General features: G+C 38.3%; 1 protein-coding gene across 2 annotated transcripts in view; it reads left to right on the top strand.

Annotated features, from left to right (window-relative positions):
• PLCB1 (phospholipase C beta 1) overlaps positions 1 to 14,393 on the top strand; it is an 805,117-nt gene that overhangs the window by 603,171 nt on the left and 187,553 nt on the right. For both annotated transcript variants that reach the window (XM_060186536.1, XM_060186537.1), the window contains exon 12: positions 6,269 to 6,351. In XM_060186536.1, the coding sequence (XP_060042519.1) occupies positions 6,269 to 6,351 (83 nt within the window). The remainder of the gene's footprint in view (positions 1 to 6,268; positions 6,352 to 14,393) is intronic.

Here is a 14,393-nt window from a genome sequence, read left to right as displayed (position 1 = left end):
GAAGTGGGAGGAGTAACCAAAGCACTTCAACTATGTGGGGAATCAACAGTGCCCTGAGGGCACAACATGGTAGATGTGACTGCATCTGCACAGTTTCCCAGCAAGGGGAGTCACTTCACAAGTGGTGAAGCAGGTCTGCAGGTGTCTATCTTTCTTTCCCTCTTTCTGTCTCCTCTCCTCTCTCCATTTCTCTCTGTCCTATCCAACAACAACAACATCAATAACAACAACAATGATAAAACAACAAGGGCAACAAGAAGGGGAAAAAAATGTCCTCCAGGAGCAATGGATTCCTGGTGCAGGCATGTTACCCCAGCAATAACCCTGGAGGCAAGAAAAAAAAGTCACTATTAGAATGTATTAACAATTTAAGCCCACTGTTAAAATTCAGTCAGATTACCAATTTGCAGTCTCATGTGCTTAGATTGAAGGAATATATGCTCAGAAATATGGTCTATGCATCAAAAAGTTTCAAACATTCAATTCACTTTTCCCCTCTCATATTGATTAAACAGTCATTTGTAAGACTATAAATTCATAGGAGTGTATATTAAAACCATTCCCACCACCAAATGTCTGTGTCCCTCCCCCAATAGGGTACTTTCATATCCAGTTTCTGCTAATGACAACTTTATAAGCAGGAATGAAGCTTAAAACCCAGAACTAGTTTTCTCATCCTGAAATAACTTGTGCACCATGTAAAATATTCTATTAGCACCATGCTCTAACCAATAAGCTAACCAGCCAGAACCGTAAAATAGTTTAAATCCATAAATGAGTATTTGTCCTACAATGGCACTTCTGGTGCTTTCTTTCTTTCTTTTTTTTTTCTGGGGGGGTGCTCCCAACTAAAACTGTTAAATGCAATGTGGTAAATGTTTTCTTTGTATACTCAGATGTCAGTAAGGTTATGATAGAGAGGGGGAAGATAGGGACAGTGAGAGGAGGAAGGAGAATGGAAGCAAAAGAAAAATGGCAGCATATAGTTTAGAATATATCTCTGGGTGTGACTACAAGGGTTCTGATACCATCTCTCCAATTTACTGACTGCAAAATCTTAGAGATGCCTCCTTACCAGTCCAAGCCTCTTTGGCATGGTAATATCAGTGATGATGATAATAATAATGCTTAATTCTTAGATGGTTGTAAGTGAGCATATTGAATACACAGATGTTGCAGTGAGCATTCATTCTATAGATATTAGTTACTGTTATTATAATTGAAATTGTAAGTCACACATTAGCTTCCTCTATACAAATATAACAGTTGTGATGTTATTTACATAAGCACTTACTATGAGCATGAAATAACTTATTTGCAAGGCTTCCATATAGAGTTGTGCATAGCCTTCACACACAGCCCCTGATTCTACTTCACCAGCAAGAATAGTCCAGATGCTAAAACTATGTGGCAGATTAAAAGAGTATGATGGTTGAGCTTAGAGGCTCCATTGCAAAATGAATAAAAGCAGAAGTGCGGGTGGGGGTATAGCACACTGGTTATGCAAACAGATTTTCATGCCTGAGACTCTCAAGTCCCAGGTTCAATCCTCCATACCACCATAAACCAGAGCTGACTAGTGCTCTGGTTAAAAAAAAAAAAAAAATCAGAAGTGCACAGCTGAGAAATAAGAATGCAGGAGAAGTGGGAAAAATTGAAGAGGAGACATAAAAGAGTCTAGTAATTCCAGGATGCCAATGTAGTTCAATTTATACCAGCAGTTCTGCTCACCATGGGAAGAAAGGACTAGACTCAGGGAGGCAGAAGATAAACAAAAGTACTCGAACTTCATTGGCAAAAGATAAAGATAAAGTTTGGTCTAAGGCAAACACCCACAAGAAAGAGAGGGCAAGATTCTCACTCATTTTTCAGACCAGGCTCTAATTGGCCTGCATCAAGTCTGCAATCATCCTCTCTAATATAAGGAGACAGCAGTCAGCTTTAGAAATGTTCGTAAAGACCAATTATATTTATATTGCATTTACATTTACATTGAAAGATCTTTTTTAATGTATGACAACCTTGATTGGAAATTGTAGCCATGAATGTAGCTATTGAGGCCAATATTTAAATCTCCTTCTTTTAATTTTATTGAAGTGCCAGGAAACCAAGCCAGCACATCCTTGGCATATGTATGTGTAATGGCATAACTGAATAGCCTTCTATAACCATTTTTGTATTCTTTTATTTCCTTGGGAGTGAGGGGAGGGGGACATGACAGAGAGTAGAGAGACAGTACAATACTACTTTGGTATGAACTTCCTTGTATTTTCCATGGTGCTTCATATTGTACTGGAGCTCAGACCCATGGCTATACAATGGAAATTATGTGCTTAACTAGGTGAGCTATTTCCTGAGTCCTAAATTTATTTAATTGGAATTTTTTTTAATTTATGAAAAGGAAACATTGACAAAGCCATAGGATAAGAGGGGTACAACTCCACACAATTCCCACCATCAGAACTCTGTATCCTATCCCCTTCCCTGATAGGTTTCCTAGTCTTTATCCCTCTGGGAGTATGGACCCAGGGTCATTATGGGATGCAGAAGATGGAAGGACTGGCTTCTGTGATTGCTTTCCCGCTGAACATGGGTGTTGACAAGTCGACCATACTCCCAGCCTGTATCTGTCTTTCCCTAGTGGGGTGGGGCTCTGGGGAAGCGGGCTCCAGGAGGTCACATAGGCTCCTAAGCTGAATATGGGCCCCAGATTAGATCAAATCGATAGGGTTCATAGTCAACAATATTTGTACACCTTTCTCATGTTTGGGAGCTACTCTCTTCCCTGATCTAGCTTTCTAGTCCCTTTTCTAGCCATGGCATCATCTCCCCAGACAATAACCTGGGTCTACCTGCATATTAGATGTCAGACATAGACAAAAACTAGTAAAGTCATGAACCCCTTGGAATATACCTAAAATAGTCCTACTAGCTTTTTCTAAGACAGAGACCCTAAACCTTCATCTGCACTATTCTAGCCTTTAGGTTCATGATTCGTCAACAACTTGTTTGGCTTTATATGTTAACTCTCTTTTCAGCCATCAGGTTCCAGATACTATCATGATGCCAACAGACTTCCATGGATAGATAACCCCACCAATGTGTCCTGCAAATTGTTTTTAATTGTATTTAGTCTTGGTTATAGTCACATCTTAAGCTTCTCTTAAACCACTGATCAGAATAGTTCAGAGGCCAGCTATCTACTGCAAACAGAAGTCTGATTCCAGTAAAGACCCAACCAAATTCAATTTCTGTAAATTAGTTTTAGTTGGAATATGGCCACATATGCTTCTTTACATATTATCTGTGGATGCTTTGGTAGTACAGAGACAAAACTAAAGAGTTGTCACAGAAACCGTATGGCCTACAAAGACTAAAATACTTATTACCTAGCTGTTTGGGGGGAATAAAAAGTGTGCTGACCTTGATAAGTATGAATAGAAGAATAAATGAGAACACAACTATATGAAATGTACATCTCTTATAGCAAGAACTTCCAATAGTTCATTCATTCATTCAAACATTTTCAGTGAGCATCATTGCACTTCCTAAGTCCTCAGGACAAAGTAGTAGAGAAAAAAGATAATTCTTAGAGACAATGAAATTGTACAGCTTCAGAGAGGCCCTGTATGCCTGAGGCTCTGTGTTCAGTCCCCCTCATGAAATAAAATCACATAATGGTGCTCTGGGTTCTCTCTAAAAATGAAAATATACTCAAGAAGTTTATATTCTAGTGTGATAGAATAGACCAAAATAAGTATAGGAAGACATGCCCTTTAAGACAACATAAATTAATATTGAAGAAATTAAGAGCTAGAGGTATGCTATTTTTGGCAGAATGATGGAGGGAGTATTTTGCTAATGTGACATTTTTATAACTTCTAGAATCTGACAAACCTCTCTTGAGTTTTCTTTTTTTGTTGTTTGTTATCTTTTTTATTTTTTATTCACTGGATATAGACAGCCAGAAATTGAGAGGGAAGAGGGTGATAGAGAAGGAGAGACTGAGAGACACCTGAAACACTGCTTCACCACTTGAAAAGCATCCCCCTTGCAGGTGGGGACCAGGGGCTCGAACCTGGGTCCTTGTGCACTGTAACATGTGCACTCAACCAGGTGCACCACCACCTGGCCCCATCTCTTGAGTTTTCTTAGTTATTCCTCTCTACTACGTTGAGCAAATCATTTAAGCCTCTTGGGCCTTCATTTTTGTATATAAAATGGAAAATGATATTTTCCATCTAGGATGCTTACAGGATATATGGCTTGGATATAATGAATGTTCATTTAATAGTGGTCTTTGTATTAGTAAGAGGTTAAGGTTTAGGGTGAGGATGGAGGGAGCATCCAGCAATGTAAATGACCTCATTTGATTTAAGACAATATGCCCAACATGAGTTAGCTCCTTTACATTCTCACTGCATCTTCACAACAGGTTTGTGAAGTGAGGTTGATTAGTCAGCAAGAAAAACACAATTTTTTCTCCCCAAGGTCACACAGTTTGTAAATCTAAGAAGTAGGGTTCAAACACAACCCTATTTGAATCCAAATTCTGTGCTCAAATAAATCAAAATAAAGGCTATGAAATTTTAGTGTTGCTTACTATTTATAGTGCACTTTATTTTTGATAACATCAACTGTCATGAAAACTAGACTGAAATGTATTCCAGGCAATCTGTGAATTCACTTCTAAGAAATAGTGAGAATGATTATTTTGCTCCACACAGGCAAATCCTTCTTAGAGGACAAGGACATATGCAAATGTAGTACAGAATTAGAAAGCCTTATTTATACCCTGGAACCAGGGAAATAACTTTCTAGCTTGGATGTTAAGAAATCCATGTATTGTTTAAGAAGGTAGAAAGATAATGGGAAAAGTTCAGACATAAGTAAGCAGAGCAGAAATTTCTAATTAAAACAAAAACAATACATAAACATAAATGCAATTAAAAAGAAAGTATGTGATTATATGAAATCAGAATAATACTGACAATGTTTTAATTTAAAAAATGAGATCACACCTTAGTACCTGTTCAATTGGAAAGAATAGTTTGAGAGGCAGAGATGGCTCAGTGGGTAGGGTTCATGCATTGCCATAGAGTGTGGCCCATTTTTAAGCCCCAGCACTACATAGAATCACTAAGGTTCTGGTTCTTTGGTCTGTCTCTTCTCTATCTCTATCTCTCTGAGTGAAAATGTTAGTCCAGGAACAGTGAAATCACATATATACAAGACCTCATTTCTCTTCTAAAAAAGAAAATAATTCAAAATAATAGTAGTAGTGGCCAAAGCTGGTGAATATGCATTGAAACCTGGTCTTTAATATCTTACTCTAGACAATCTTAACACTAAAGTAATTTGGAAAAGCGTAGGAGACTATAAAATTATGCATATTCTTTAATTAAGCTATGTCCTTTCCTAGTATTCATTCCCCAAAAGAAATACAAATATTGGGAGAATATGGAAGTGTTCTTTGTAGGATTAATTGAATGGTAGCTCTTAAATTGATTGATTCTTTTTATAATATTGATATCTGCGACAATATGCATGAATCTTGAAAGCTTGCTATGTGAAGGATGTCAGACACAAAACCATATATTGTATGGTTTCATTTGTATGAAATGTTTGGAAGAGGCAAATCTCTGGGAACACAAGGCAAATTAGTAGCTACCTGGATTAGGTGTGTGTGCTGGAAGTGGAAGTTTGCCGAGTGATTGCTAATAGGTGCCTAGTTTCTTTTTGAGGTCACTTAAATGGCCTTACTTACATGAAGCAATGGCTGTAGCACCATTACAGGAATAAAAGTCATTCAATTGTGCACTTCAAATGGATGAATTACATGTCAATAGCAGTGTGAAAAATATCAGTATTTGCTATTGTAGAAGCTAAATATTAGCTTCTACAAATACTAGAAAAACAAACAAGAAGTAAATATAGCCAAACACTAACTTTGGTTTTGTTTAGAGGGTGAATTTGTCTTCTTCAGTGTTTTAAAAATGTGATTAATTTTTTTCATTATAAAATTAGCAAATAGAGCAATTATTCTTCCATTTCCTCCCCTTCCACTAAAATCCAGTCTTTTCACCTTGCTAAATCAAATGTCAGAAAATGTATAGTCCAGCAGCTTTCACCATCCCTTCTAGTCAAAGTCAATTTATGTTTCTGTAGATAAAAATTATAATTGCCATACCAGTGGGTGCAACCACCAAGAAAACTTATACACATTATAATTCTGGCATGTTGAATATATGTGTATTCTCATTTCTAGGAAGTGATAGAAGCAATTGCTGAGTGTGCATTTAAGACTTCGCCTTTTCCAATTCTCCTCTCATTTGAAAACCACGTGGATTCGTAAGTATTCAACACATTCAATAAGGAGTCTTTTCCTAAATAGGACATGTTTAATAATCTTTCATTAGATGTAAGATTACTTGACATTATTAATGCTGTTCTTCAAATATGTTCTATATTAAGTGTCATGTTTTCATCCACGTATGATTGAATTCATTTATTTAAATCTCATCTACATTAAAATAATTTATTGAGCTTATAAAAATCATGTTCATGCCATGGAAGAGTTTTTAAACTAAGGATTCCTTTTTTTTTTAACAATATAATAGAACACTTTTCCTTACACAATGTGTGTCTCTGTTGCCATAGACCATTTTTATAATTCTGTTTCAGTGTAGAATAGAGTCCCTCCTTCCCCTGAAAATTTACAAGCAGTTTTGCTACACTGAAACAGCAAGATCTGTACATGCTGGAGGTAGTGAAGAGAGAATTGTAATTCTCTTTCGCTGCATACAGACCTCAAAACATCAAATACTCTCTCCTTCCTAATGGCTTCTCATGTAGTAACATTTGTTAATCTAGTCCCATTAAAAATAGCTTGTCCTTATTGCTAAACTACAGAAAGGAATTTTTTTGATTGAACTATTTTATATTCATTTTCTCTAGAAGTATCAAATACTTCACAACTAAATTTTCCTGTTAGTTTGTCCATCAAGTTATTCAGTTTAAGAGCTTAAAATAAAAATTATTCTTTTGCATTGAATCAAAAGTCAAGAAGCTAAAGTTCTATAATGTAGGGTTAATGTTTGAAGAATAACCATACTTACTCCAGAGAGTGTTTTTGAATATGTTCCTTTCCTTTCAATTAAGCCAGATTTCTTTTTTTTTTTTTTTAGTATTTATTCCCTCTTGTCACCCTTATTGTTTTATTGTAGTTATTATTGTTATTGATGTCGTCATTGCTAGATTGGACAGAGAAATGGAGAGAGGAGGGGAAGACAGAGGGGGAGAGAAAGATAGACACCTGCAGACTTGCTTCACCACCTGTGAAGTGACTCCCCTGCAGGTGGGGAGCCGGGGCTCGAACTGGGATCCTTATGTCGGTCATTGCGCTTTTTGCCACATGCGCTTAACTTGCTGTGCTACCTGCTCAACTCCCTATTTCTTAATTGCTATCCAATAGCGCCTGTCCTAATTTGTCTAGCATGTTTTTATACCTCATTTTTCTTACCTGAACATCCTTTCCAAATCACCAATTGCTTTTGTCCAGCTAATTTGCAACATATGCATCAGTTCACTAATTCTTAAAGAACTCACAAAACTGTAAGCAGTTTGAACTTCAACTTGATGAATTTCTAACTAGTTAAATGTGATGATTTGTTCGTGAGTACATGGGAAAAAATCTTATTTTGAAGCAACCAGTTTTATAATCATCTTTATTTCTAATTTGCCTCCAAGGAGGAAATTATAATTTGTGATTGAGCAAGCTGCCAGCTTGCATTCTGTTTCATGCTGAAACAGCTATCTTCCAAATGATGTCATCACTTGACACATCATTTGTCAAGCACTTCTGATGGCCAGTTGTAGTGAAAGGAACTGATTCTCTTTCATTGTCATTTCTCTTGCAAGCTAAGAGGAGCACCTTTGTGGTTATTGCATGTAATACTTCATTTGCTGCTACAGCTCTAATTTTCAGGTGACTTTCCTGGAGCTTTCTTTAGAATTTCTGCCCACGCTTCTGTAATTGGGTTCTAACAATTCTTTAGTATGTTTTTGGGGGGTCAGGCAATATCAGTTCCAGACTTACTGGTATGTTACTTCCTGTCTGTAGAAAAGTCAACTGGCATATTTATTTCCTTCATGAAATGTTTCTATATAAATCAGACAAAGAAAGGGGGTATGCAGTGACACATTTGGTTGAGAACACATGTTACCATGTGCAAGGACCTGGGTTCAAGTCCCTAGTCCCCACTGGCAGGAGAGAAGATTCACAAGTAGTGAAGCAGAGCTGCAGGTGTCTCTCTTTCCTCTTCTTGTTTTACCCTCCCCTCTCAATTTTTCTGTCTCTGTCGAATAAATAAATTTTTAAAAATAAATAATTAAGGTCCAGGTGGTGGCATATTTGGTTGAGTGCACAGACTGCAGTGCAAAAAGATCTAGATTCAAGCTCCTGTCCCCCCATCAGCAGGGGGGAGTTTCATGAGCAGTGAAACAGTGATGTAGGTACCTGTCTCTCTCTCTCACTCTCTTTCTTCCTATTACCTCCTTACCTTTCGATCACTCTGTCCAAAATAAATATTTTTAAAAATTTTAAAGTAATAATAAATAAATCAGACCAAAAAAGCTATGGTTTCATTCTAATTGTCAAACCTGTGACATTGAACTCTCTCTTAAGCCAGTCAAAGAAGTACTAACCAACACCATAAACATAATATAATTTGCCGGGCTAGTTTCGGTAGAGAGAGAGACGAGGAACTCGTGGCGGTGTGGTAATACAAATCTTTTATTGATGTGGATGCCCCAGAGTCAGAGTCAGGTGTGAGCACAGTGGGTTTAGGCCACGTGGAGCTAGCAAAATGGCCGCCTCCCGCTATGCATGCCAGCCCTTCTCCAGGTCGGGACACAGAAGAGAAAGAGAGTGAAACCGCAGCAGATTTATAGGGTAAAAACTGGAAGTAGCAAGTCAGAAACAGAAATGGCTAGGAAAGGGGGTGGAGAGAGGCAAAAGGCATGCTGGGAAGGTGGAAGGGTCCTTAACAACTGTTGCAATGGTTTTAACTGAATTAGCAGTACCCTGAGGGGATAACGTGGTAGGGATCATTCAGGAAAAACAATGATTATATAAATGGACAACAGTGTCAGCAATGGAGCATGGAGCAGAGCAGGGGGGGCTGGCTTTAAGGCCTGACAATAATTCTCATAGAATATGTATTATGAGTTAAGCAGCATTCCAAATATTAGCTCATGTAACCCAGACCACTAACCCAAGTGCTCCAAAAAATAAATGACATGGTTATCCTTATTTGACTGATGATGAAATTGAGTCTCAACAAGAGTACATAACTTGCCAAAGGTCATGAAGCAAAAACGTGACAGAACTGGGATTCTGATCCAGCTAGTCTGGCCTTTAAAGGCATATACATATATTTAATCAATACTATCCCCACACCTAATTATAAAAACATAAAATTAAGAAAACCAGAGCACCCCCAAGGCTGTTATATCAAAATGAGCACATCTATTTTACTTATAGCCCTTAATAAAAGATATTTTGGCAGTCTTGTATGTAAACATACAGGAAGCCAAAACTGGCCATAAGAACTAAATCCTACATTGCACACAAGAGTAATGAAAATAGAGCACTAATATTTCTCTTCCTAACTTAAAAATGAGATTTGGGAGTCGGGTGGTAGCGCAGCGGGTTAAGAACACGTGGTACAAAGCACAAGGACCTGTGTAAGGATCCCACTTCCAGCCCCTGGCTCCCCACCTGCAGGGGAGTCACTTCACAGGCGGTGAAGCAGGTTTGCAGGTATCTATCTTTCTCTCCCCCACTGTCTTCCCCTCCTGTCTCCATTTCTCTCTGTTCTATCCAACAACGATGACATCTCTAACAATAATAACTACAACAATGAAACAACAAGGGCAACAAAAGGTAAAATAAATAAATCAATATATTTTGAAAATGAGAGATTTACCAGTTAAATGTTAATTAATAATCCATATGTAACTAAAGAAAACAGAAGGGGAAAAAAAAAAAAACTTCCAGGATGCCATTGTTTGCTATTTTCATCATCTTTGAGCTCCATATTTGGCTCACCTTCTTTCTTGGGAGGACTTTCACATTTCCAAAGAAAGCGAATACATTTTTCCCCTGCTGATAAAGCCTTCTCTTTGATAAGTAGGTCTCCTCAGCTCATCCTTGAACACCATTCCATGTCTATATTGCTCTCTGTCCCCACAAGACCTGCTTCAGCCTCAGAATCCTTAGCTCAGAGGCACATTGCCCTACAAATCTGAAGTTGATTAGTCATCTCTCATGAACCTGTTTATTTCTCTATGTGTTTCCTATGTAAAATTCCAAATTCAGGACTCTGGGGGTATGGCCTATACCTTCAAAGAGGATTCACACTAGAATGGGAAAAAAAGGAGGAGGAGGAGGAGCAGGGTGAGAAGGAGCAGGAGGAGAAGGAGGAGCAGGAGGAGCAGGAGAAGTAGGAGGAGGAACAGGAGGGACAGGAGGGGCAGGAGGAGGAGCAGGAGGAGCAGGAAGAGCAGGAGGAGGAGGAGGAGCAGGACCCAAAATGTCTGTTACCAAGAATCTTTGTTTTTATACCATTACTGAATGGGAAGCAAATCTGGAGAACACCAGAGGAAGCCAGGCACTGTTTCACTTATCTGAGAGAGAAGAGGAAAAAGGACACTTGGAAGTATTAATAGGTGTAAGTGTCATTTAGAAAGGAAATGAAGGCAGGACCATATAAAAAAATTAGTAAAACAAAAATAGATAGATAGATAGATAGATAGATAGATAGATAGATAGAGATATTAAGTCAACCTTTATCTGTGACCTTGGGAGAACTAGTGCAGTTTCTGTTGCAAGGGGATGGGGTTATAGAACTCTGGTAGTGGGAACACTGTGGAATTATACCCCTATTATCTTATAAGTTTGTAAATCACTATTAAGTCACCAAAAAATCTTTTTAAACCCCTGGTTAATTCTGATGTCCCATCTAATTTGTTCAAAAGAATTTTTAACATTGAAAGAGGTCTACATTGATTTTAGCGTTACAGCCTCTGACCGTGTTTCAGCCAAAACATGAATAGGTCTTAATTTTGAGTTGTAGAATCCTCATCTATAGGTAAGGAGATTGGTGTTAGTTCAGCTGGATGGGTTTACACCTTGTAATAGGGCACATTCATTGCTCAGAAGACTGACCACTTTTCTAGGTGTCTACACTTTAAATGTAATTTAATATACCCAAGATGTTCTGCTATGGCTGGATACTGAAAAAATATTTCTGAACTTTCCCTCTCTCTTTATCTCCATAGTAGCCAGTGTTAGCACTCTAAATATTATAGCCCTTTTTTTGTTGTTCTCTAATTGCAATTTTAATACCATTTATTTCTGTAGTTCTGACCTGCACTTAAAGTTGTTTTGTTTTCCCTTGACAGTTTCTATTCAGTTCACTCTCTGATCCTGTTCAGTTTTTCACAGGGTGGCTTATGTATTTATGAGAACAAGACTAGCTTGATTACCAAATAACACATTTTACTTTTTCTTGTACACTGACCTCTTGTTCTCCCCATCTTAGCTGATTTTGATGTAGGTGTCTAAAAGTCTGGGGCAGACTTAGTTGGATGTTTCTCAGAAGTGTGGTTCATCCATGGACAAACAATATATCCATCATTGAGAAGCTTACTAGAAATGCAGTATCTTGGGATGGGGGAAATAGCACAGTGGTCCATATAATGGATTTTCATGCCTGAGGCTCCAAGATCCCTGCTGGTGTCAATCCTGACACCAGCATAGGGTAAATGGGTGATGATCTGGTCAGGAAGGAAGGAAGGAAAGTAGGAAGAAAGGAAGGAAGAAGGAAGGAAGGAAGGAAGGAAGGAAGGAAGGAAGGAAGGAAGGAAGGAAGGAGCGATCCAACAGAATCCCTTTTAAGATTGAGAGGAGGCCAGATGACTGGTATATCCTGTAGTTTTAGGGTTCAAACCCAGAACTTGTGTTGTACTAGGTGAGTTATCTCCCAGCCTTTGAATCTGCCTCTCTTTCTTTCTTTTTTTCTTTCTTTCTTTCTTTCTTTCTTTCTTTCTTTCTTTCTTTCTTCCTTCCTTCCTTCCTTTCTTTCTTTTTTAAATAGGGTTTTATTTATTTATTTTAGTAAGAGAAAGATACAGAGATACAAAGATCAGAATATGCTCAACTCTGGTTTATGGTGGTGCTTGAGATTGAGTTTGGGACATTGGAACCTCAGGCATGAAAGTCTTTTGCATAATCATTATATTGTCTCCCCAGCCCTATATCTGCCTTTTTAACCAACTGTGGGTGCTGTTTTGTGGACTCAATTAATACTACTGTATTATTTCATAATGTTATTTTGTGGGTGGAGGAGTTTAACTAGTTTCTCTGATGTAACTTGGAGACTGTTGGCCCTGCACAAATGACCTGTCTTGATTACACACACTCAGACTTGAGTGAACTCCTGGGTCATTTAGTGTTTGAGCCAAGGGTATCTGAATCGAGGGTGCTCTGACTGCTTTGCCAGATCATTCACTTCTTTGTCTGCTTCTCCAAAGAGCAAGGGTCAGCTCTTTTTTTCTGGTGCTGCCAGAATAAACCTGGGATCTCAGAGCCACAGTAAAGTCTTGCATAACTGCTATGCTGTCTCCCCAGGCCCACCCTCAATTTCTTTTAAGGTCTGCTTTTTTATTGTCAGAATTTCCTCTCTCCCTGATATTGCTAGGATGTATAAGTACGCTGTGGGACTGCCTAAGATAGACAATAAAATTCTATATTGGTGAAGAAAGGTCTGATGAGAAGGTGGGAGGTTGTTACCATAGGGCTTTGAAGTTTCTACTAATTGCTGTTACCTCTTCCTGCAGTTCTAAGAAATTGATGCTATCAGACTCACATTTGAACCCTAGAGAAATCACTTAGCCCTACAATTATAAACCTTGTGTTTAAAAAAAAAATACAAACAGTATTTTTTTCTTCTGTCCACTTTTTTGATTTGACTTTTTTTTTTTTTTTTTTTTGCCATGGATCAAAACCAAGCTTTATACAGGCAAAACATGAGCTCTGACACTAAAGGACATCCCAGACTCTGCAATATGATCTGAAGCACAACCACCACCACCACCACTTCCAAAGGAAAATTAGCCCACAAGTCAGGCTTAACATTCATGGGATAAGGATTGATAATAAAGATTCCATTTTATAATGAATTTGGATTATAGTTAAGAAGGCTAGGTTATCACTTACTTACTCTGCAGTGTGTAGGGACAACTACTAGAAGTAAAGGTTGTCAGCCTATAGAACAGTGCCACAGCACATAAAGCCAGATTAAAGTGAATACCTTGAAAATGGCATTTAGGGACTCAAAAAATGGCTGCAAGGTTAAGTGCAAGCCTTACCATGTGTTATAAATGAGACTCTGAGTTTTTCCATGGTTACACAGGAGAGCACCATGAACAATGCTAACGCAACTCCATGGAGAGTGAGTGGAAAGTGCTTTACTGTCCCTGACTCTTTCTCTTGTTCTCTTTTTCTCTCCCCCTTAAACAAAACAAAAAAAAAAATGATGTAGAATAAAAATTGGGCCAGGAGACAAGTTCAGTGATATTACACATGCACAAGGCCCTGGGTTCATTCTCTGCACTGCATTTAAAAAACGATATTTAACATCCTGAAGAATAAGGAAAAATGTATTGCTTTTTAAAAGGTCAGGAGAAGCAGGAATATTGTAATAATATGACTGTTCCTTCTTATCAACTGTGTTTATCTGTTAGTATGCGCATAATTCATCTGGTCTAGGTGGCTGGTACTGCCTTAAAACTCCACTCTTTTAATATTTCAAAGGCATTTGCATCCATCACATGGGAATCCTAAGTCCCAGCACTCACGAAAAATGTCTTCTACTTCAGCATCGACTGCCTTTAGCACCAGATGACAGGTGCTGACCTGTTGACAGCACCTGTTATTTTCTTAGCCTCCTCTGTGCCTTTCCAAGAACAGTTCCTATTACCCTCATTTTAGAACTCCAGAGCAGTTGAGAACCTGAAGTTCTGTTTAGTGAACTCTGTAGCTCCCAACATTTTTCACCAGAAAAGTCTCTGTGACTACATAGACTGGCATAATTTTTTGTCCCTTTTATGCACATAAGTGTCACAGACAACTTAACCCAAGGTACCTGCTTCACTTCTCAAGCCTTTCCTTCAGCACCCCCTTCAACAGCATACACGTCTGCCTGTTTGCCTTTTCTCTTCTCCATTGTTTGTGTTTCTGTCTCTCTCTCTCTTCCTCCCTCCCCTCTTCCCAGAAATCTTCCTTCTCTGCCCAACTTTCACCCTTCACTGTCTTCCCTTCCATCATC

The sequence above is a fragment of the Erinaceus europaeus genome, chromosome 1, assembly GCF_950295315.1.
Source record: "Erinaceus europaeus chromosome 1, mEriEur2.1, whole genome shotgun sequence".
Taxonomy (NCBI): Eukaryota; Metazoa; Chordata; class Mammalia; order Eulipotyphla; family Erinaceidae; genus Erinaceus; species Erinaceus europaeus.
This window is presented reverse-complemented; position numbering and strand designations above follow the sequence as displayed.